This window comes from Falco rusticolus, chromosome 5 (genome assembly GCF_015220075.1).
Source record: "Falco rusticolus isolate bFalRus1 chromosome 5, bFalRus1.pri, whole genome shotgun sequence".
In the NCBI taxonomy this organism is placed as follows: domain Eukaryota; kingdom Metazoa; phylum Chordata; class Aves; order Falconiformes; family Falconidae; genus Falco; species Falco rusticolus.
In genome coordinates this window covers 47,819,351-47,843,595 of record NC_051191.1, presented here as the reverse complement: position 1 = coordinate 47,843,595, position 24,245 = coordinate 47,819,351, and the positions used below count along the sequence as shown (strand labels likewise).

Genomic DNA, 24,245 nt, shown 5'->3' with positions numbered 1-24,245 from the left:
AAAAGCACACAAAAGCATACAATACTCTTAACATATAAACATGCTTAGATGTCTACATTCAAATAAACATAGCAGTATTTAATTGATCTCCTGCTTTTCATTCACTGGTGATTATTATTTATCTGCATTTGTAAGGATTTCATGCAAACCCCTCTCTTTACTGGGAGGGTGACTTTACTAGACATGAAAGCAATGCTAACTATACTTTTTCATAAAAGACAAGATTATAAAGCTGCACTGGTACAGAGTAATAGCGTAATTGCATATAGTTCATATAAGTTGATCAATGATAACAAACCAAAGGAAAAGATATTTGTTGGCAGCTGTAGCAGTGCTATAGATTCACCTAAAATAAGGGAGTCCTGTGGATGGGGAACACAACCCTTACCATAGTGAGCATATGCATGTATTCTCTTTAAAGTGCATTTTACAACAGATTCAGGTGAAAATCTGGCTCTATGGGAAAAGACAATGTGAGACTTACTATATAAAAGCTGCTTTATGCAGAAGCACAATTTAGAAATAAATGTTCCATTTTTAAAAGTTCTCTCTGTTCAGTGTTTACCAGAAGAGTGTATGTATGATTTGGCAAGCTTTCTGCATATTTTTTGGCACTTAAAAGTATTTTAAGACTAATGCTAGCATTTTCGTAACTGCTAAATCATTAGAAGGATGACATTTTAAGTTTTCAGGGAAGCTAGCTTGGCACTGTTCGCATTTTCTTCTATACAGCTAACCACAGAAGAATCACTCCTCCCTCCTATTGTATCTTGGGGGAGTAATCACCTTAAATATGAACTAACCTGATGAATCCTTACCTTTGCCATATACCAAACCTTCCTGTATTCAAATATGTTTAAGATGTTTTTCTAGGTTTGGGAAAGGTGCTAACCAGTCTGGTTGTCAGGTTAACCTTGCCGACCTCAACGTTGCAGTTACTGTAAGTCCTACTGAAAGGACAACTGGGCGTGGAGTGGCAGGCAGCCTTCCACCAGGCTACAATGCAGCTGAACCAGGATTTACTGTTTCAAAAGCCCACACAATGCACAGCGCAGGAGGGATGCATTCTCAACACACTGTTGGCTACACTGTTCGCTCCCAAACTTTTGAATTTTGGTGCTGGTTTAACTGTTGAATACCAAAGAAGTGTTATAACTGTGACAGAACAAATAATCACATAGAAGGATGATAACTAAAGACACTGGTTTCACTAATATAATTAATTTGATGTGCTATCTGCAGAGGTGAGGAAAAAAAAAATCTATATATCTATTTCTAAGTAAATCTATTACTAAGTAAATCTGAAGTAGAGGACCAAAAGTACCTCCAATGCAAATATTTCATTTTCATTAACCATAATAAACTAAGAGTGGAAAAGAAAGTTACTTAAACTTGCCAGACCATAGTTACTGAACACTGCAGTTTCTAATCTCGACAATAAATGTAGGTCAAGGGAACTGGAAAATCTAATTACTCTGTAAATTTTTAAACCCGTTTCTTTCTTCTCAAGGAAAATAAAATTGTTCCCTTGCATTTAAGCAGACTTCACTTCATTGAGAGTGTAACTTCAGCTAGGTGGAAAGTTATTTTTGTCTGAATGTAGAGAGTTTTGAACTTCCTTTAAAGTATCTGCATCCTGCATTGTACACTCAGCTGTTGTTCAGACTTGTACTCAAGGTATCATCAGTTCATAATTACTATAGCTGTAGTGCAAAATCCAGAGACACTTCACAAAAGCAAAAAAACCTCACCTCTGAACAAAATAGACAGTTCCTTTCAGTAATGCATCTCGTGCAATCATAAACTGATACCCAGTATTCATACACTGCATTAACAAAATACAAATGTATGCATCGTTACAGAACTACTGGGAATATGAATATGTGATAGCATTGTAAATGTTATTTACTGATGATTTGACTGTTTCACATACAATGGTTGCCAACTTCTGTGTATAGACGGACCGCATCACTTAAACTTACAAGAAGATCAACAACTAACAATACAAAACTTTTGAAGGTTCAAGCCTCTTGATGATTCTAAAAGCCAAGGGCCATTTGAGAATCACAGCTCCAAACAAAACAAAAAAAATGTTTCAGGCATTTAAGATTAATTCCTAGCAAAATGAACCTCAATTTTTCTTAAAAAAAAAAAAAAAAAAAAAAAAAAAGAGCAAGTAGTACCTCTCCAAGCAGAATCTCCTAAGGCCCCAATTTCCAAAAACAAAAAGTCCTACTGCTTCATATTTTAGGATTGATCTGTCATTATTTTTTAATGTTCTTCCACATTGACGAAGTTGGGTTTCTTCTACTTTGTAAAACAAAAGCCTAATTATACATAGCCATGTGGACTACAGCCATACAGACAGAAGCTGGGGCTTTGGGGCTTTCACAAAGAGAGCCCAAATGAATTTACAATCATCAGAGATGTTACCGTGTTTGAGGACTCATGGACTAGAAAACATAACTACAGGCAGCCTACTGGCTGACCCATTTCATGGAGATCTTCCTTCCGGCTCTTACCTCTGTGATACGTGACGAAGAAACCATTGAGTTTCACAAGAGAGGATTTGTGTGTCGTGTTCTGATTTGGCAGTCAAATGTTTTGTTTGTTTTTGGGGGGTGGGAGGAGTGAGTTGTACAAAAGTGGAAAACCTGGCCTAAGTTCACCTGATCTTTGGACACTGCTCTCGTTAAGTATAAATCCTACTTTTGAACTTCCTCCAATTACGTGAGAGGTGAAGCCTCCCAAACCAATAAAAAAAGAAAAAAAAAAAAAGAGACAATTCAAAAAGAACAATACTGAAGACTTAAAATGTGTTTGTCTTAAAATGTAAACCCTGAAACAGTAGCTCAAGGAACAACCCAAAGCAAAATGAGTTCTATCATAATGGTCTATTATAAAAAGCAGACCAATGCAAAGATTTTTTTCAATATGTGCATTACATGAATGCACAGCTATACTGTTTGTAAAGACCGGGAATATGGCAAAGGTGGCAAGGTCAAATATGTAAAATCTAAGAAATGTCGGTGCATTGACTAACTGTGCAATCTTAATTTGTAGCCCCTGTGTTTCATTACATCATACCACACTCCCTTTTCCGTATAGTAGACAAATTTATGAATATAAGCATCAAAAACATGCCTTTGTTCCTCAGTATTCACAAAGGTTTCAGATCTCAATCCTTTAAACTTTGAACTAAAAATTTCAGATTTTTCAGACCAGTCCTGCCCTCACAAAAAAATTACTCATCCTGACTGGGGAGCCATTAAATAATTACTAAAACTGTATTTAGCCTCAGGCCTGACTGGTGACAGGTAGTACTAAATGACACTTGGACCTGCAATGAATAAGAGGAAAAAGAAATATCACTGCCAGTCCATTTGGTAAGTGGCAAAGGTGGCAGTGCCTTCTTAAGAAAAATGCGTTTATACAAGTGATCAGTGTGTAAAAACAAATTAAATTTGAAGTGTCTCAATCTTTGGGTGTTTGAACTTTATAGCTTATTATAACTTTAACAAAATAATGTAATTCAATACAATTGTGCTTTTCGTCCTCCAGCCTCCATAGTTTTCAAGTGTGATATTGCACTGACTCATTGCACTTAGTTCATGTTGGAAGAACAGAACATCCAAATTTCACTGAGAACCAGAGTAACTAGTAATGACAAACCAGTCTCCTTTCAATGCATGCCACAAAGAGCACATAAGAAGTCTGACTTGTCACAGATCAACAAAATTGTTTTAAAAAAATAAATCTTGGATAAAAAAATGTGTTGTGGAACCACAAGAAACAACTAGGATACCAGTTTAAAGCACGCTCTGGTCGACTCTAAAAGCGCAAAGGAGCCTATTGAACACCAGTAAGATGCAGATGAGGGAAAAAGTTTATGGAACAGTTTGGGTGGGTGATCTCTACAAGTATGTAAATGCACACTACCTTCGGTCTGCCAACAGGATTAAGCAATCTTTCATGCACAAGCAGTAAGCGCTTTGATGGCTACTTGCAATCAACAGCAATCCAGGGGCATTGAAGAGTAACATTTTCCTGGTTTGCTTTTGGGTTGAGTTTTGTGGGATTTTTTTTTTATGATCATGCAAACACCAGGGCTTTTGCCCTACTAGGTGATACAAAAGGCACGCAGACAGCAGACCTTTTCCGAGCCCACTGGCAGCATTGGGAAGGCCTTTTGCCCATCTCCAGCTCCCAATAACGTTACTGCACAACCACCACCAGAACAGCACGGGCTGCCCACTCTCCAGCCTGCATGCACCAGCATCTCCTAAAACAAGTTATTTCGGAAACGGTTTAACTTGCGCCGCTGACGCTGCGCCCTGACTACGTTACCTGGGCCACGGGCACCGGCCACCGGCCGCGCCGTACACAAGCCCAGCACGCTGGAGCGGCGCCCGCGGCAGCCCTGCGGGACACCGCGTCGCGCCGGCCCATGGTGCGGCCCTGCCCCGCCACGCCCGCCCGCAGCTCCACCGAGCACCCGCCGCCAGCGGAACACGGGGGGCAGACCCCGAGCCGCCGCCCGGTGCGGGCTGGGAGGCGAAGGCCAGCCTCCCCTCGGGCCCTGCCCACCACCCCCTTCCTCTCGGGGACGGGCGCGGCGGCGTCCCCCTTCCAGCAGGGCCCTGCCGGTGACTAAGCACACCCGCCGCCGCGCCGCGACCGGCCTTTTACCCCCACCTCCGCTCCCGGCCCCGCTCCCGGCCCGGCCCCGCCCGCCGCCGCGCCCGGCCCGCCCCCCTCCCCCTCCCCCTCCCCCTCCCGCTGCCGCGCCCGGCGCCTGCGCGGTGCGGTGCGCGCGGGCGCAGGAATGTGCGTTACAGTTAAATAGTGGGCGCAGGGGCGGCCGCCGCGGTGCTCGCGGCCGGCGGCTCAGGGTCGGGCCGGGCGGCGAGGCAGCCTCCATGGCGCGGCGCGGCTCCTGGGGCGGTGGCAGCCGCACGGCGCTGCTGTGACGGGAGCTCGGCGGCTGGGACTGGCCTTCCGCCTGCCCCACTCCTGAGCGGGGGCCCGCGCCGGCGTCCCGGGGGCGCGGCGGCGCTCCGAGAGCGGAGCCGTGGCGGCGGCAGCGGCAGCGGCCGGGGGCAGCCGGCGTGTCACCGCCTCTATGATGAAATTTAAGCCGAATCAGACGCGGACGTACGACCGGGAGGGCTACAAGAAGCGGGCGGCGTGCCTCTGCTTCCGCAGCGAGCGGGAGGACGAGGTGAGCCCGCCTCAGCCCGCGCGCACGTGGGGCGGGGGGCGCCGGGTCCGGGCGGGGCTCCCGTCCCGCCGCCACCCGGGGGGATCCTGCCGCCGCGTTCCTGCGCCCGGCCGGGGTCGCGGGCCGCTCCCGGGGGACCCCCCCCCGGCACGCACGGAGCCGTGCTGGGGCTCTCCCTGCGAGCCGGGGGAGGGCACGCCGCCGCGGAGCGCTGCGGGGCCCGGGTGGCCGAAGCCGGCGGCGGTGGGGGGGGGGAGGCGGCGGTGGCGGCCCGCAGCCTGGGCGGGGGGGTGGGGGGCGGTGGCGGTACCCCCCTGCCGGGCCGGCCTGCGCCGTGCCCCACCGGGCCGGCCGCGGCGCCTCTCGCCCACCATCTTGGGGCGGCGGGGCGCGGGCCCACGTGCGCGCGGCCCGCCTTTGTGCACGGCGGCGGCCGCGCCCCGCGGGGGGCGGGGGGGCGCCGGGCACCGGCTGCTGGGCGCGGGGTTATCCTTTGTGTGCCCGCATAGGGGGTGATGGCGCATGGAGGGCAGGGCTGGTGACGCTTTTAAGAGGAACCCCCTGCCGTGCTTGGGTGGGATAAAAAGCAAAAAATAAAATAAAAATCTTGTGTTTGAAAAAACTGTTTTTCCTACCGAGAGAGTGAAATGGTGCTTACGTATGTTTTGCCAAGGAGCTCGGGGGCGGGAGAGGGGGGTGCTGCGGTGCTGGTTGTAGAGGATAGGGCTCAGCCGGGGTTTTATGTTGCAGCAGAAACGGGAGGTGGCAACAAAGTTGTCCTATATTCCTAGCCAAGGTCAATTGCACTGGCCGTTATCTGGAAACTTTGCTGATGGTTTCATTGCACAATGCGTTTAAAGGCTGTCTCAGGCTGGAAGCATACCCTTTCCTGGTTTTCGTTCTCGTTTTGTTGTTTAATAGCTATAAAATAACTACAAAGGTTAGGGCTTGGGGGTGTTCCCCCTTTTTATCTATGAGCTGGAAGAACATACCGTCCTATCCGTGCTGCCAGTATGGCAAATTCCTTGCCTAAACATCTACTAAGCGATATAATGCAGCAGGGAGAGGCCTGATTTCAAACTATGGACCCTTGGATTTAGCAAAAAAATTTGTACAGTGTTTGTGTATATGCCATTCCCTGTGTGGTGTAAATACAGCCTTGGGACCACGCTGATCCTAATATTATAAAGTGCCCAACAGGAATCTTGCTAGTTCTTGCTATTGGTCTACCTTTTCTTTGGTTTCAGCAGCACTTCTGATACTTTAGCGTGCTTCCCTGTTTATGTGTCTTCATTATTTATTTTTGGGTGCTGCTTTTGCTCAGACTTGTTTGGAGCCACTGTTACAGTTTTCTTGCACCAGTTGTAGTTGGAAATTCGTGGTTGGGGTCACCTCTGTCTGTAACTTCCATTCACTCTTCATTTCCTGCTGCAACATCTTCTATTCTCTTTCAGTCTTGCATTCAAATGAGACCACTGGCTGCTTCAAAAAATTGTGTGTAAGAACACCCTCTGAGGCTGAGGATGGTATTAGCAGCTTTGCGGGGCTGTGTAAGAAGAGTGGATGCTGACACTTGTTGCACTGGAGCGCTCTGTGGTATTGCGGATGGAGTACCTGTATGGCTGGCGTGAGGCCGGGCTTTGGCATTGTGCAAGTAGACATGCTTGAGGGTGAAATGAATGGGATAACACCAAGTCAGATTTGGGATATAAATTCAGCGCGTGGAAATAGTTCAAATCACTTTCTGATAAGTTATTTCCAGAAGAGCAATGGCAACATCTTGAACTTCCGTAGCCATTTCCCAAGTGCCAGCTCCATCTGTATCAATACAGAACCTATTCCTTAGAAGTCTGATGCCTGACTACTGTTTGTGATTAACTTGTATCACCAGCCATGTTCCCCAGATTGGCTGGATGAAGCTTGCTTCTGTTTTTCTTGAACTCTGCTCTTTCAGTAAGTTTTTGTGTAGGTCTACTTCAAACTCCACATAAAGCCTTCAGTGTTTACTTTCCAATTCTCCAGAGACTGTACCACTGATTTTCAGCTGACCTACATCTCCAGGGATCTTTTTAGGTGCAGGGTAGTTTCTGCTGCAAAGGAGCTCAAAGGCAGTCGGTACCTGGGTGACTGGAGGGAGAAGAAGGGAACAGCAGACTACTGTAGAAGCTACTGGGGGGGCAAATTAGTTTTCATAGTTATTCTAACCTACAGGGTTACTACACTGTAAGAAAACAGTTGCTCGACATTGAAGGAGAGACAATAGAACATACAACTGAAAGCCATCTTGGGCAATGCATTTGTTTTGGGGCATTTTAAAGCAAGAAATCAAAATTTTTGAGCGGGGATCCTATCTGCAAGTCTTTCTCAGCACATCATGTTCTACTTGATAGAAACTGATCAGTGTCTATCTGGAGGCACTGGTACCTGCAGCAATCTTCTGATACCAATCCTGGAATTAACCTGTCTTCCTGCTTCTGTTCTGACTTTCTGAAAGGCCGGTCTATGTCCAGTTGTGCCTGTGCTATAGCTGTTTTCCTCCTTTCTTGCGCTTAGCTTTCTGACACATCTGTAGACAGCAGTCATTCCTTTCTTAGCAGTTTTTTGTTAAGAGTTGAAGTCTTAAAGCCTTGGCTTCTAAAACCATTTTTCTCTTTCTGATCATCGTAGTAGCTCTTTCATCTTCAGTTTGACAGCCGTATTTTTTTAATGGTTTTTTAAATCACAGTTGTGATTGCTTTAGATGGAATATCACTGTGTTGTATAAAAGGTTAATAATACTTTTGTAGGTATACCAAGAAAAAAAACATTGTGATAGGAGCTGTCTGTCATGATTGTAAAGCTATCATGTAGTCATCTTGCAATTAGTAGTGGTATCTAAGACTGTAACTTGTTCCCACCTCGTGAACTCTCAGCTTGTTCCAGAAATTTTAGTATCCTGTGCATTAGATCCACAATACGTTCTTAACCGAATGTGATCCTTCTGCAACTTCAGCATGAGATCTCGCTGTTGATATCATGACTTACAGACACTGCCTCGATGTGGAGACTTACAAATTTCAGTAACAGCTTTTTGTGCTCATTACCTATGAAAATCAGGCCAGTCACTAAAACACTCTGTCTCTACTATTAATCATCATCCAGTAAAATCTGCTTGTTACAGCTTCCTGGTTTCTTTCCTATCTGTATTGCACTTCTTATGCTACCTTTGTAGCCCTGTTGAAGCCCATGTTACAGTTGATTTTTATGGACAGTGAAGCAACATGTCAAAGAAATCAAAGACTGGTAACAGAGGATGTTTTTGGTAAAAACACATTGTATTTCCATTCATTTTCTGTTCGTTTCTAAATTTGAAACATGGGTGGGCTCTGGAGTACTGCTGAGGCAAAATTTAGTTTGGTGATCCCTGCAAACAGTTTGAAATACAGGTGCTGTACTCCCAGCCTCCAGCTACAGCACCGTGTCCAATTGGACTTGCCAACAGTCTTTGCATCTAGGCTTAAAATTGTTGAGTCAGTTCTCTTGGGTGTTACAGGCTGGAAACAGGGCTTGCCCGCAGTCTTGTGACCTGTCAAAAGCTTCTGCTTTGTCTTGAGAGCTGGTATTGCAGCTGTGAAAGCATGTACCTGTGACATGACTGATTGTCCACACGCACCACTGCAAAAATCCTCCCTTCTGTTTCTTCATCTTCAAGTGTCTCCACATACACCAATTTAGTGCTATATAGCCCCTTATATATATAATATATAAACCATACAATATAACAGCATGAAGGCTACAAAATCTAAACCATATCTCCTGGAAGAAGCCCAAATAGCCAAGTAATGTGGCCAGTAGCGTTAGGTTTGGGTTTTGGTTGTTGGTTTTTTTTGAATCTTTTAGAAGATCTTAGACTACATCAGTGTTGCCTGTTTTGGTCTCTCATTTGGACTGAAGAGAGAGCAAGATGGCTGGATATGAGCTTAAGTGCTGGCTGCTTTTGTTGTTCTTGATGGAAATGAAGCAGTAATTGCAGGCACTGTCTGCCCTTTGAACAAAAGAAAAATGCTGGAAATTAAGCAGGAGAAGTCCCATGAAAAACGAAGTAAGGCTATGTGGGCATGAAATGCGTGGGGGCTGCAGGCTTTTTGCTTTGAACAAGCCAGAAGCTGTTAGGTGTGTGCAAAAAGCTGATGGTATTCAGCAGACTGGGATGGGCTGGCGAATTTGTATATGAGGAAATGCAGGTCTCTCTTGAGCAGCTAGATGTGGATGGCAGCTTTAGGTTAAGCCCACAAGAGAACGATTCTCTGTGCTGTGAGGACTGACTGCTTCCATGGGTTGGAATTGCTTATGCATTCAGGATTCTGCAAACACTGGTTTTACATAAAATGCTGCTGTCTTAGGGTCTGGGCGGAGGCTAGGCAAGGAAATTCTTACTTCTCAAAGCACAGAATGAGGCAGGCCTTTAAAGCAACAAGAACAAATAGTAATAAACATTTTTTTTTCTAGTAATTTGGATAAGTTAAACAATTTTAAAAGCTAATTTAATTTTTCTTCCATCAACCACATACCATACAAATAAATGAGCAGTTCTTTTTAAATACCTTGAATATAAAACTTGAGTCCATTTTAATTATTTTGGCATCTGCAACACTGCTTTATGTAATGGAATATGGTATGGAAAGCCCTACTTTAGCGTTCAGCCAGCCATTGCTAGTGGCAGATCTAAAAAATAGTTTCATGTACAAAAAAGTCTTCATGCTTTTCAATTTTTAATTTTGCCATTTTTGCTATTCAGACTTGTACAGGAGATGAAAATAGACAGGAAGGATTTTCTGTTACTCTTGAGAGTAGCGAGGATAACTCAATTGTCATACACTTAGGGGAAACGTGGAATATTTTTTTGTAAATTTTTTTTCCCCCCTGTAGCAGGGCACACGCTTGCATGACACCTATTGCCTCTTAGCTTTGAGTTAATTACAGGCTCCTGGTATTGTGTCATCTTTTGGGTCTGATGTAGAGAGTTTTATTTCTTGGGCTGTAGAATGTCAAGATTTAAGAAACCCTTGTTCAATCTACTTTGCTCTGGTGGTCATTGTTTCTTTTTTTTTTTTTAAATAGTAGTGTAGTTCAGTTTTGTACAGCTGTTGCTTCTTATCAGCAATGGTTTTAGTAAAGGATAATAAAGGAAAAAGTAAAATTTTATTTTTATTTGCGTTGGTCCAAGTCATCTGAAAACCAGAAGGACCTGTTGTAATGTAACCCATCTATAAATCCAGGGCCCAGAAGTGTCACCTGGCTACCCTGGAAAAATGGGGTGTTCTAGGAACTTTTGTAAATAAACTTGCACGGTGATGAAAGATCTTTTATGCTTGACTCAAAATTCATCATTTGGTTTCTTTATCCTTAAGTGTAAGTTATTGGGTGTACACACACAGATAATGTATGCTTTAAAATATAATTTAGAGTATGACCGTAGCACCATATTTAAGGCTGGCGTGCTCTCCAAGACAATGTATGGACTGATACAGGTTACCTAGCTTGCTCTGTGATTGCCTAATAGAGTATAGGTATACTTTAAAATACCAGAGAATACATGTTTCAATGTGCACTTCAGGTGCACTGTGGGTTTTACTTGTTCTGTCTCATGTCCCTGCCCTGCTAGCACACAGGAGGAATAATGGGCATAGGATATTTGCTGCCTTAGTTTTTCATCAGCATTTTCTTGATACTTGAATATCATCTGTGTGGTGTAGGAAGGGGTGTAGCTCAAAGAATCAAGACCTATGAACAGCTTCCAAAATGGCTCTTTATGATGTGTCTACAGAGACAGTGTCTGCTTATGGTGTATCCCTGCAGGCTCGTACGGGGTTCTGCAGTGGTTTAGGCTTGTGTTAATGTTAAGAAAAATAATTGAATGTTAGGCTGCTGTGGGTAGGATTTGTATCAGGTAACCAATTTAAAAACCACAAGTGCCTTCTTATCCCTACTTCCACAGAAAAACAGCTCTCTGCAGGCATTGCATATGCACCTTGCTTTCATGTTGGGATCTTTTTTTTTTTTTTTTTTTTGACAAACTGCAACACCCTGTCAGCAGTAGAAGCTTCTAAGTTCGGCGAACTGCAGGAATTCATCTGTCCACCACGGCAGGAAGCTTCAGTCTTCACTCATGCCTCTTCAGATACTGAAATCAATCAACTATTCACTGGTTTTTTTGTTGCAAAACCTCCAATTTTTTTTTCTGGTACCTATGGTATTACTTGCCTATGCCATATGCATGTGTTTAATGGGGTGGATAGTTGCTCAGAAGGAAATACGGTTGTACCTGCCTGACATCAGACTGCAACAAAACATGTTTTATCTTTTGCCCGGTTTAGAAGATGTCTTTTTGAACTAGTAGTATTTGTAAGTATGTAGATACCTGAGAAAATACCCGTTGTAGCTTACTTCCACCATCCTAAGTTTACTCTGAGATTTTAAACTGGTAGCTAAGTTTGTTTGAATTGTCTCAGTTAACTCAGTGGTGCACAAAACCTCCAAGTTACCGGTTTCTGTGAAACAGTGGTGGCAGACTTCTTGAGAAATGCATACAAATCCTGTCTAGAGATACATATACACACACATATATATGCACGTGTATCTCTTAACTAGGATTTGTAGACATGTTTTCTTAAACATCTTTTATAAATATGTGAGTTTGTGGACCACAGGTTGATGCCTATTTTTTCCCAGTCTCGTTTGTTGAAAATTTAAAAAGCTTATTTTAATTAGGTGGCTTTCTGACCTTAATGCTTAAGCACTTTAATGGAACCAGTCCTACAAATGTGAAGATTTTAAAACAAATTGTCTTCAGAGATGTATGGGGTTTTTTCCAAGTATCTTTAAGACAAAAAAAGGCTGAAAGGTAACTGGTACTTGCCGAGAAGTATCCTTTTCATGTCTTACCTGCAGCTGAACATTTCTCAAAGACTTGGAGCTCTTGTTTCTGACAAGTACTTTGAAGCTGATCCCTTAGTCAAACAGATTATGTTGCTGAGTAACTGGTAAAGCCCAGTTCTCCTGCTCAAGATTAGGCCATGGTTTTAAGCTAAAAGGAAATAGGCAGCAATATTGAGTTTTAGCTCTTCCCCTACTACCTCATGTGTTTTTTCCCTTGGTCTGTATTGGCAAGCATAAGGGAAGGAGAAGGTACTGTAAAGTGGATTGGTGAGCTGACCCCGTGTGAGAAGTAACACCTCTGTTACAGACACTTGCTGGGGGGGCTCTCCTTGTTTGCAGGGGTTTTTGCAGCCAGGAATCCTTTTGCCATATGGCTGGGTACAAGATCTGCACCCTTCATCGCACCACGAGACCTGTCACATCTGATTCTCTGAAGCATCCTAAAGCTTAGGGGGAGATCTTATGTTACAGGTGACTTGAGTGCTTGTTGATGTGAAGAAATGTGTTCTAGCTGACATGCCACAGTAGTATAGTGCTGTCTGTTCCTGATATGAACACTTCAGCCAAAGAACAAAACAAAGTACTTTAAATAGCCAGAGGAAGGTACTCAAATTCTGCATCACTATAACATGGTAGCCAGATGTGTGAATTTTATGTGAAGTAAAAATGTATAGAATAATGTCATTTTTAAGTGCAAGTTAAAGCAAAACTCCTGAAAAGGTCTGATGTTTTTCTCCCTATTGCCATATAGCCTTAAAATCAGAAGATGTCAAAGGAAGATTAATTTGCAGATCTGTTTTTTTGAAGTAATAAAGAAATACATGCATTTATTTTTATATCACTCATCTTCAGAATATTGGGAAAAGTTGCACTGACTGATGTTCAGGCATCATGCTGCTGCTATGAAAAGTGATCTTTACTTGAAGTTCGGAGGACATTGCAGACTTTAATACATTACATAGACAGAACCCAGTTTCCTGGGTTGTTTTCAAGATGCTGTGCTCAAGTTAATGAGCGTTAGGATTAATGTACTGCTAGTTGTTATGCTGCTTCTCTGCCAGTTCTTGTTCATTGTGACAAAGTCATCTTTTTAACCTCGGTCATAGCGGGGGGGGGACAGCTTTTCAGTCTATTGTCTGTAAAGTACTTTGCTAGAGGCTCTTGAATTGGCTTAGGCTGATCTGAAATGGGTAGCTGCAGTCATGCCTTTCTGCCATGCTGACCCTTGTGTGGCTGTGTACTGATCAGTGTGGCGTGTGTGCAGGCTGAAAACTAAGCTTTAATGGTATGAGGTAGTTTCAGCCAGATCAGCTTCCTGAACTCATTGTGCCACTGTAAGAAAGCAAAGATGTTGCAGCCTTGACTTAAATTAGCTTTTTGAATGCTGTCAAGTCTGATTCCAAGGTTTTTTACTGCTCTACAATAATGTTGTGCCCATTGCATCTCCAGGTTAAAGTAATTCTGAAAATGATGGCAGTAAAGAATGAGGTCTATAGGCAATCACTCTACTGAGAATATTTTCAGGAAGGCAAAAGCATGTTCCTTACTAAACAGTACCTGTGTGGCTGCATTGCTGTGGCAAGTTGTAAAGCTCTATTGCATTTTTCAGCTTTCTGGAGTCCAAAAAGAGACAATGGCATCGTAGGGCAAGGATCCCACAGTAACCTACGTATAGGGGAACTGAGAAACTGTTCCAGAACTACTGAAGTGAAGCAGTGATTCTGTAACAGAAAGTGTTAGATGAACTACAGTAGCAGGTTCACATGTGCTCTCTAATTTGAGATGTGTGCTTTTGCCTTAAGTATTCATACAGTGAATCCTGCAGATATGATCCAGGGTTTGTAAGGGGTGCTTTTCCTTGCTTCTCAAAATGTTTCTGTGTGGTAGCATTCAAAGTAGTTTTCCAGTACTTTTGAGGAAGCTCCTGAGCTGAAAATAATGGGAGGTTTGAAGTGTTAGGGCATAATAAAATGTTTCCTGCTCTTACTCTTCCCTGAGCATCTCCTTATGGCCGTTTTTAAAGAAACCACAGGGCTTGACTGACCCTTTTGGCTGTTTTTGGATTAAACCATCTTTATGACTTTCAGGTGCTTGTAACTTTGGCAGACCAACCACGTAGTAGGAGCTTCCATGTTGAGTGTGCTAGGTTAGATTAATATAATCTCCATCAGAGTGGGTTCTGGTTTTTTTTTTTCTCTTTCCCTCTGTGTTTCTGATGCTTGTAAGAACATGCAGTTCATCTGTTCTCTTTAACAGCATTTTGACACCTGAGAGGTACTTCTTGCTGCCTTTACATCTTTCTTATACTCTAGCATCTTTCCTATGTCAGTTTAAAACTCCTGAAACTATATGTACTCGTCTTTGCAGAGCTTGTGAGTTAAATCCTTCATCTTCCATGCATCTGCCTTCTTTCCTTCTCTGCACAGTGTTCAGTCATCCACCTGAGCAATTCAGTGGTTTTTTGCAACTGAGCCACAGGTGCTCAGTGATCTTTTGGGGTGAGGGGTTGATTCTCTTCCTCTTGAAAGTTGTTCCTTTTAACTGCCGATTTTACTATTAAAAAAAGCCAAGTTTGCTTTCTTTTTATGTCCATTAAGTAATTCAAACAGCAAGTTGGATGTCGCTAGTGTATGAGTAGGGGTGATGAGCAGGGAGAAAATGGGATGAGCCAGTGGTGAAGAGAGGAACAGATGTGATTAGGCTGGGAAGAGAGATCTTACAAAAAAGTCTAATGACAAATAAATTTCTATGGAATCGGAGTGGTACCTTTTCATCTGTAAGTTCATTTTTCCGTGGAAGTAATACATCTGCTATGGAAAAATTCCCATCTTGCAGTTGGTTTTACAGTGGCTTCTGCTGCTGTTGCTTCCTTACTTCAAGGTATAGATGTCTCTGCTCTGAAGTCAGAAGAATCCAGCTGTGGGAGTTTGTTCTGGCTAGCAAGTTTCAACTTTAGCATTGCTTTTTTCCTTTTTTTATGTAAACTGAATTTTTAATAGTTATTTGTGTAAGCTATAATGCCCTACAGTTCAGGAAGATAGAAAGCAATGATATTTTTTATAATATTAAGCCATTTTCTACCTTTTCAAGTGCTTGATATGAAAAAATATAAAGAGGAATATCTTGTAGTGGTAATTTATATTACTCTGAGCTGTTGCCTAGTCGTCTGGAATATATGGCTGCTAACTTTTTCACAAGTTTCATTTGACTTGAGAACACTAACCACGCCAAAACATTGGCATCTTTCTCTAGAAATTTTTGGTTGTTTGTCTGCAGGCTTTAGCATTTATAGTGAGCAAGTTCCATGATGCCACAGGCTCTGTAATTACCTTTGGTTTTTTTCGTTAACTGTATCTTGGTTAAGCATATCAATAGGTGCTTATTACATGTAGGCTGGCCAGCAGTTTCTCTTCCTCACCGCACTCAAAGGTCATTGCTATTCCTGGACTTGAAAACAAGGTGGAAACTTGGCTAGTAAGAGTTAGTGGAAGAATTTATCTTTTTCTTCTCTTAGCTGAATTTTTTAGCTTTACTTCCTCACTTGGCAGTATTATGGAAAGTAATAGCGTTACCTTAGTCTTTGGCGTAAGATAAACTTAACAGTATAGCTGAGCAAGCAGAGTTGATGCCGTTACTCTGTACTTTGGAAGTCTTTTGAACAAGTCAACAGTAAGGCTTCTTCAGAGTAACAGCAGGAGAGGCGGTGATTGTAATCAAGTAATTACATGATTACATGAGAGGCAAGTAATACAACACAAGAAACTTTATGCCTTTCTCTGCTTGCAGAGATACGGAATACAGATTTCCCTGCATAGGGAGTACTGCTGTTGTCATCTTCTGAGCCTGACGAGCCTATGATGTAAAATTTGGTGTGTATAGGCCAGCAAAAGTGTAGGTATGTGAGATTCTGCAGTCTTTGGTTTTCAGTAGACTACTGTAATTGGTGTGAACATGAACCTCCTCAGAAAAGACTGGATGTCCATGCAACCAAGATCTCCCTTTTCCCGCTTTGCTTATCTTACATTAAGGGAAGATGAATTGCTGGCTTTTTGCTGCTGATTTTCCACCTCTTGGCATGTGTGTTGTCAACCAGCCACAGTTTTTTTGATGTCTTCATTTTTAAGTGATCTTTATATTTACAGCCTAGTCATTCAGGTACTGTGGGATGTGTCTTCTGGCCACTTACAGATGGAAGTACCTGACAACTACATCCACTACATGAAATTAAAAAAAAAAAAAAAAAAAACACACACAAAAAAAAAAACACACAAACGCCTAAAACCAAAATGTGTAAGTTAGTGCAAGGTTGCTTGCTACCGTAACTGAAAGAATCTGTGTGGAATGCTTTTCAGCCTTAACACACAATCTAGCTATCAGCTCTTGGCTTTTGTAGAAATTGATTACCATTGAGTGTGTTTTTGCTAGCACATACCCCAGGACAGATGCTGCATGCCGTAGTGGCTTCAAACGATAATATTACTGAGTGGAACAAATTGTGCATCTGAAGGTCTTGGGGACATACTTTAGGTGTGGTCCCATGGATTCAGACTGTAAAAGCGGTGGGATCATGGGAAAATAAAGCGTAGTGGGAAAGATGCTCAGTTCCAGGGTTAGTGGAGACTTGGATAGTTGTGAAAATGAACTCCCAGGCTGTGATGCTTGGGGGTTTATTGTATGTATAGCTGTAAAGCCTATCTATCAGAGTTGATGTATTTTAATGTTAATTACTTGCTAGATGTATTTGTTTCTGCTTTTTAAAAGGATAATTTAAAGCTAACAGAAATACAAACCCAGCTCAATAGACTATTGATCAGGTTACCAGTAGTCAACTACTATGTATAAAGGCATAAAAAATTTCTGACTTTATGCTGTGCTTCCAGAACCAGCAACCTGATTTATCCCTTAGTAGTAATTAAGAATTTAATGTTAAGCCTTAACTAAACTATGAATGCTGATTAAAACCATTCTACCAAGCTGGGAATGATTTAATGTAATATAATCATCCTTTTGTTCATCATTGTTGCTAGCTTCCACATGACTGCAGTGAGTGCTAGTTTCATCAGCAGAAAATAATGTGTAATGCTTATGTCTGGGAATCCCACAAGTGAATTCATAACTAGATTTTTACAACTGCTCTTCAAGCATTGCCGACATGATCGTTCTTTGTGGTGATACAGATGCTCCACCTACATGTTCAAAAATTTTTTTAAATTACATTTAGTAGAACATGTAAAATTCAATGTGTTGCAGTTTTTCTTAAAGAAATGTTAGAAGAAACCAAATTGGACAAGGGCCAATGATGTACTGCTTGTAATTTAGTTACCCAATACTGTACGCATGCTATGCTAACATAACACATCAGTAACTGAAAAGAAGCTTGTCTAAGACTAAACATTAGAAGTATTTTCAGGAGTCTAGTTTTTTTATCCGAAAGATGCAGTTCCAAAAGAATTAGTTTAACTTCTGTGGGATGAAAATGTCTTAATTTTCATGCTTTACCGTCTGTATGACCCTGAGATTTACTATATTCTCCAGTTGTGAGTTTCTTGGTTTTTTGTTGTACATCTTAATTCCTGTGCATATATTGTATTGGTGTTTTTCACGTTGTGCCTAAGATCTGATGAAAGTGCTTGTGCAAGGAGATTACAATGTCATTGTCTTGACTTAGTTGTATTAAAAAGATTGGATGTTTATAAGTTCACTTTTTTTCTCCTTCTTCTTACAGTGCCTGGTTGCCTATTATGTTTCATTTCTAAAGTCCATAGTCCATCTGCCTAGGTGCATAAGTGCATTGCTGAAAAAGTAGATAGTACGAAGATTCCTAACTTGTGAGCTATATTTGACAGTCATTTGCAATTATTTATAGGTGCTGTTGGTAAGCAGTAGCCGATACCCAGATCAGTGGATTGTACCAGGTGGAGGAATGGAACCAGAAGAAGAGCCAGGGGGAGCAGCTGTCAGAGAGGTGTATGAAGAGGTAACAAAAAACAAAACAAACCTACTTTCTGTCTGCTGCTGCTATCTTTAGGTGGGAACCAAGAAGAAAGAGGGGACTCTACCTCCTTTATACAGGGTTTGACTGACTAAGACTTCCATGGTTTTGAAATTCAAAGAACTGCAGTTCTGTGTGTTGGAATTGGGGTATAATGTGGTGAGGTGAACTACATCAGCTTGCTTCCCAGCACACTTTCATTTCATAGCTAAATTTCTGTATGCCTTTAAAAACAGTTACTGAAAGTGGAACTGTGACTTTATGCCAGGTGACATATCATAGTAGTATAGCATTTATGTGTTTGTGCAGAAAATTTTGACTCTCAGCTCTTCCAGAACAGACTGAAGGTGAACTAATCATTAATGTGTAGCTGCATAAGAGAAATAAACAGACCTTTGAGGAGATTCCAAAATAAATGGATTAGAAACTGATGTATCTGAGCAGCTGAGAATTCAACAATAAAAAAGGCCTTGTTTAAGTACCTTTAAGGCTGTATCTATATATAAGTATATATATCTACAAAAGTATCTTTGAAGAAAGCACCATAGGTATAGTCTGCCTGCCTTTCTCTGCTCCTGCGCTTAGGCAAAACAAAGCTTTAAGTCTTGATGAATTAATGCAGTTTCCTACCCTAGTATGGTACTTCCATTTCAAATTCCAAATTCTGTTTTTTAACTAGCTATTTATTTTTCCTAGGCAAACTGTTAGAAATGATAAATGTTACTTGGATATCCAACAGCCAGGACTGTAAGCAGAATAAAGATTCAAGAAAAATCAGTGTCACTTGATTTAGCTAGAAATCATGCAATGTGTAAGTGACTACCAGTCAACTCTTAATTCTTAAACAGAAAGTACAAGGTTTTGCAGAAAGTGGATGTATCCTGGCAAGTGAGTGAACTACGGAGTTTCTGCTAGTCTTAAACAGTTCTCTCATCCCAGTTTGACTACTGATATTCACAAAACACTAATACTGTTGCTAATTAGTATGTGTAATGATTTTTTTTCTATTAGCTGCGCTATCTTGTGGTTCAGCTTGCTTACCCTTAAGACTGGTTCTGCTGTGTTGTAGAGGCTTGGGAACTTGATGTACATGCAGCTTGGGCCAAAAGCTGCCTGCTCCTGGGTATCAAAATGAGGTGTTCTATGAACTGTGATTTGGTGACCCTCCTCCTCTTACATGGGGAAGGGACTAAATCAGTGCTTTTAGCAGCCTTCCTGCAGCAAGGTTCAAGCATGAGTAAGCCTCACTGATACTAAGTTATTCGAGACATTCTGTCTCTGTCCAGCTTTGCTGGAGGAGTCAGTTTTGAGCTGTACAAGGCATCCTAGGATGAAGTGCTGGTGTATTTGTGAAAGTAAAGGAAGCAATCATAAGGCAGTCCATTCGAAAGGGGCAATGATTTAGGATTCTAGGAATGAGTCAGCAGAGATTTAGGCTTCTAGGCAGTAGTAGCACCCCTGGAGAAAGTCCTGGTACTTTCCACTGTCATGAGTTGATGAGTGGGATTAAAAAGTACAGGACCACTGGCTTGGTGTTCCTGTGAACACTGGTAGTTTTAATCGCTGATCTGACCTAAGGCACAGTCCAAGATGAGGGATAGTAATCATCTCATCTCAGTGTCAGACTAGAGCTGACTGAATGTAGCTGTGTGTTTGCGTTTTTTCTTTGGTGAAGATGGATCACCTTGAAGGGGCCTGTCTGCAGTTAGTATGTCACCAAAGTTGCTGTGGGGATTTGACCAACTATTGAAAGCTGCCTGAGTGGTCTAGCTTCTCAGCTCGCAGGGAATGCAGTGCTACACACGAAGCGCTCAGGCTGACTTCATAGCAAAGTAGTATAGCAGTGAGATTGTGACAAGCTTTCAACTACACATGGTTCTGCCCTGGGAATATTCAGGGGAACACTTGGAAGTTCTGGCTTTGCTGCAGCTGTGCTTGCACATCGCTGTAGTGGTGCAGTACGTGGGCCGTGAGTGGTGGAGAAGGTTAAGCAGGGATAGCTAAGGAATGGGTATAGAATATTACTGAAAGGCATATCATATAGTATAAACTTAGTACATACTTCTCTGTTAATGTCGAAGCCCAGTCAGAGTGCACTGCCCAGACACTGAACTTCTCTAGTTCATACAGATAACAATATGTTAGTTACTTCTGAATATTCTTTTTCCCTTTGGATATCCTTTTCACATCAGTGGGCCAAAAGAAAAAGAGCAAATCGGAAAGTGAAAAATAGGAGTACCTGCTGTTACGGTGTGAAACAGTCCTTTCATGGCTCAGTTTTGTTCTTGCCCTCATTTCTTTCTCGGGGCAAAGCAAAAGACTTTCTCGTACATCATGGTGGTTCTGGTCAGGAATTGTAGTACTCAGCAACCCTAGGCTGTTTTGAATCCTGAAGACAGAGGTCAGCCTTCTTCACTCATACAGAGTTCTCTTTTGATAATGTTTTATTCAAGTGCTGTTACACAAAATGAGTCTTAAAACCAGCTACATGTAAACGTGGTTTAGGCAAGTGCTTTACCTTTCAGTGTATTGTATGGTAAGCTGTTCTGTAGCTGCTTAGAATGTGTTGTCATCAAAATTTTGGTAAGAGGCTTCATGATAGAAAAGCTGCATGTTGTAAATTACTCAAAATGCCAATGTCATCAGTGTTTTACACTGTGATAGAAACTGTTTCTGAAGGTAAGGAAGAGAACCCAGCAAATACAAAGCTCTTGAGAAGAGCTAGCACAGTAGCATTTTTCTCAGAAGTTACTATTATGCTACAATAGTGGCTATGCTTTTTTTTTTTTTAAATGATGTTACAGGGTAAGAGACAAACTGCCAGCCATTATTAGCTCTGAGCTGTGCTTGCAAATGCATAAAGATTTTTCAAAGGCTATAGGCTTTAATAAGCAAAAATCATTTGGTGACACCTGTTCTACGGCTTCAGAGTTTCCTGGGCTTGATAGCTTGTGTGGCTGATGAGTGTTAAAAGCTCATGCTCAAAGTGGAATATTCTTAAGCTGCAGGCTGAATCTTGTGTGCTGCCATGAGACTGCAAAGTGCCGTTTTTAAAGAAAAGCCAGAGTGGTGTTAAGGGCTTTGACTTGAGCCATGGAAATTCATACTAACCTTTCTAGAGATGGATGTCCTTTCTATTTTTATACTAAGGTCAATGTCACCTGGCAAGCTGGTTACAGTACACTGAACTGTGAAGAGTTTTGTGAATGAATAAACTTCAAAGGAGGCACACTGTGGCACTGGTTTGAACTGTGTTTCTTCAGTATTGGATCATGCACAAACTTAATCATCAGTTTCTATGAATTTATTAAAATGAAAAAAATGATAGTGGGAGTTACAGTGGCTCTTCTTAATGGTAGGTGTGCTAATAGCTCACAATATGGTAGCCCACTGGCTCTAAATATCCCTCACTTTCACACCAACAGTAGTGTATTTAAAATCTTTGGTTAAAAACGGAAGTAAAAATCTTTGTAGTCAAATGTATATGCACTGTAATTGTTCCATAGTCTGCCTGTGTGCATGACTCCAGGTGGTTTTTTTTTTTATCCTTAAGTTTTGTTCATGTTAGCGATTTGGGCTTTTGCCTTTACTCAATGTTTAGTATGTTTATTTCATTTAAGTCTATCTGCCATCTCACAGGTTAATGTCAAGTTCCTTAGGTACGGTAAGTTCTTACAAACTTGAAAGTTAAGTACCAAAATGAGGTTACAATATAAAGCAATCCCAGAAAGATACTAAACCTCATCTAAAATGAGGAGCTACTCTGGTAATGAATTTGGAGCTTAGTCTTTAATTGCATAGGTGAAGGATGGAAACGAGTTGTGTTTGCATATGTGGTGTTCAAAGAGAAGTAAGATGCAAACAAGCATGGCAAGCTAACATGTCCACACTGCTGAATGGAAGGAGCACCCTCCTGCTCCCTTTTCTTCCTCCTCTGCACCAAAAACAGGCTCTCGCTTTCTTTATACTTGGTGATATATTGAAATGCCTACTAAAACACATGCAATTCCTCCCAGACCTGTGTGAATATAGCTTCTAAGAAGAAGAGGCTGATGCTGAAGGTTAGTCTGCTGCAACAGTCAAAAATTTATTTTTTTTTTTTTTAGTAATTGGGCAGTAATATTATCTAAGACCTCTCACAGGAAATAAGAGGAATCTGCTCCAGTGGGCGTCTAGTATTTGAAAAATGATTGGGTGTTAAAGACTAGGACTAGGTAAATACTTTAAAAAATAAATAAAAACCCACACCCTTTCAGCTGTAAGATCGTGGCAGGTACAGTGAAACCGTTTGGGTTCTATAAGAGTATGCAACAAAGGGGCAGAATACACTTACGCTGTGCCTTCAGGGGCATGGCCAATAAGTAGTATCTAACAGATACCACAGTTAAAAATAACTCTTAAATCTTCTAGATTTTAAGCAACTTTTTGCCCTGGTAAACTGTTAGCCTAAAAATTACACTGCAGCATGACTCTTGCTCCATCTACAGGGAAGAAGGGGCAAGGCTGACTGCACATCTGAGAGCGCAGTAGGCGTAGAGCTGCCAACACTGAATGACCTCCAGGCCAGAAAGATTATGGGATGAAGCGGACAGTTTTCCCTCTCGTGGCTGGATTTAGACTAATATTAAAATATATGCATAAACTCAGATTTGAGACCTTACCTACGTAGTACTCCTAGACTTCCTTAGGGAATCATTCTGAGCAGGGTGTGAAGCACTTAATTCAACAGCTTGACTGTTAAAAGAAATGCTGATTTTTTTCAGGCTTTTCTCCCAAAGTTTAGATGTCTTACACACTTAGAGTAGCCTGTAGCATTCTGTTTACTTAAAAGAACCGTGTTTTAACAGCTGTGGGTACATAAAACCCAAAGGAAGAAAGATACTTTTATTAGAGACAAAATGGTTCAAAGCCTAGAACTTAACCAGTGTATTGGATTAGAAGCTTACAGTTGGGAAAGTGGGAATTCTATTTGACTTTCTGGGGAAAAGCTGAAGCATTTCTTGGTCCTTTAGCGCTTAATTTTGACATGGTTTTAAGGAACTACATTAAGATAAGACCTTGGAAGAAATATTTTTGTTAGTGATGTTTTTAATTGCTTTTGCTGTCAAGTTGGTGGTACTTTTTAAACTATGAAGATGATTATGAGACTAATGACCACCTTTTTATACTTCTAAGTATAAAGGTTTTCAAAAGATGCTATTGTCTGCAGGAATAATGCTACATTTTGGAAGCACGTATCTTTGCCTGGAGAGTAACTAGACATCAGTGACAGTAATCACATTTACGTAGCAACAGCTGCTTGCACAGAAACTTCATTGTAAGCTTTGGGGAATTTTTACACTTAATGTAATGGAGTGCTTCTGATTGTTTCATTCAGAATTACTCAGCGAAGAACATTTCTTTAAGCCAGTGATTTGCTTGGAGGGAGAACAGAGGAGCTGTTAAGTAAATTCCACTTAGAGATTGATGATAATCATATTGTGGCTATGGGGTACTAATAAGTTGAAACAAACTTCTCCATGAAAGTTTAAGTATTGACGACCTTACCTGATCATGGTGTTTGTGCCGTGTGTCGGATATCAGTTAATGGTCATACTCCTACTTAACAGTTCAGAGAAGCCCTCCTGAATCTATTGATGGTTTCTTTGTCCTTCAACAGTCCTGTTTCTATAGACCTGCCTTTAAGAAATCTTCACAATGTGATTATGGCCTTAGCTAGGAGTTCTGAAAAGCTTGCTAAAATCCTGAAAGTGTTTTGGTTGGTTGGTTGTTGGGGGGGGCAGGGGCAGGGCAAAGTGTTTGAGGTGAGGGGGAGTAAGTTGTTTTTTCCCTCCCTCTGGTGGAGCTAAGTCCCTTTTAGAGCAGCTCCTTGGTACTTGGAAAAACTCTTCTTAATGTTTGAGAAACCTGCAGAGTCTGTACTGGGCTCTCTGTCATGCTGTTAAGCCATACCTTTAAGGGGATAGTAAACAATTTTGTTCTTGGCTGCAACTTTAGGGAAGAAATTACAAAACTCATGAAGCTAAAACTGCACACTTAAACACCTGAAGTATTAAAAAAAGAGTAATCCTACAGATTCATTTGTTACTTTTGATGGAACACGATGATGGGAAA

At 41.7% G+C, this 24,245-nt stretch overlaps 1 protein-coding gene across 4 annotated transcripts in view; it reads left to right on the top strand.

Annotated features, from left to right (window-relative positions):
• Positions 1 to 4,810: 4,810 nt before the first annotated feature.
• NUDT4 (nudix hydrolase 4) overlaps positions 4,811 to 24,245 on the top strand; it is a 29,269-nt gene continuing 9,834 nt past the window's right edge. For 3 of the 4 annotated variants that reach the window (XM_037388043.1, XM_037388042.1, XM_037388045.1), the window contains exons 1-2: positions 4,815 to 5,221; positions 18,006 to 18,116. In XM_037388043.1, coding sequence (XP_037243940.1) covers positions 5,123 to 5,221; positions 18,006 to 18,116 — 210 coding nt within the window. In that variant the 5' untranslated portion in view covers positions 4,815 to 5,122. Of the gene's footprint in view, positions 5,222 to 18,005; positions 18,117 to 24,245 lie in introns of all 4 variants that reach the window. The other variant, XM_037388044.1, reaches the window with a different exon arrangement.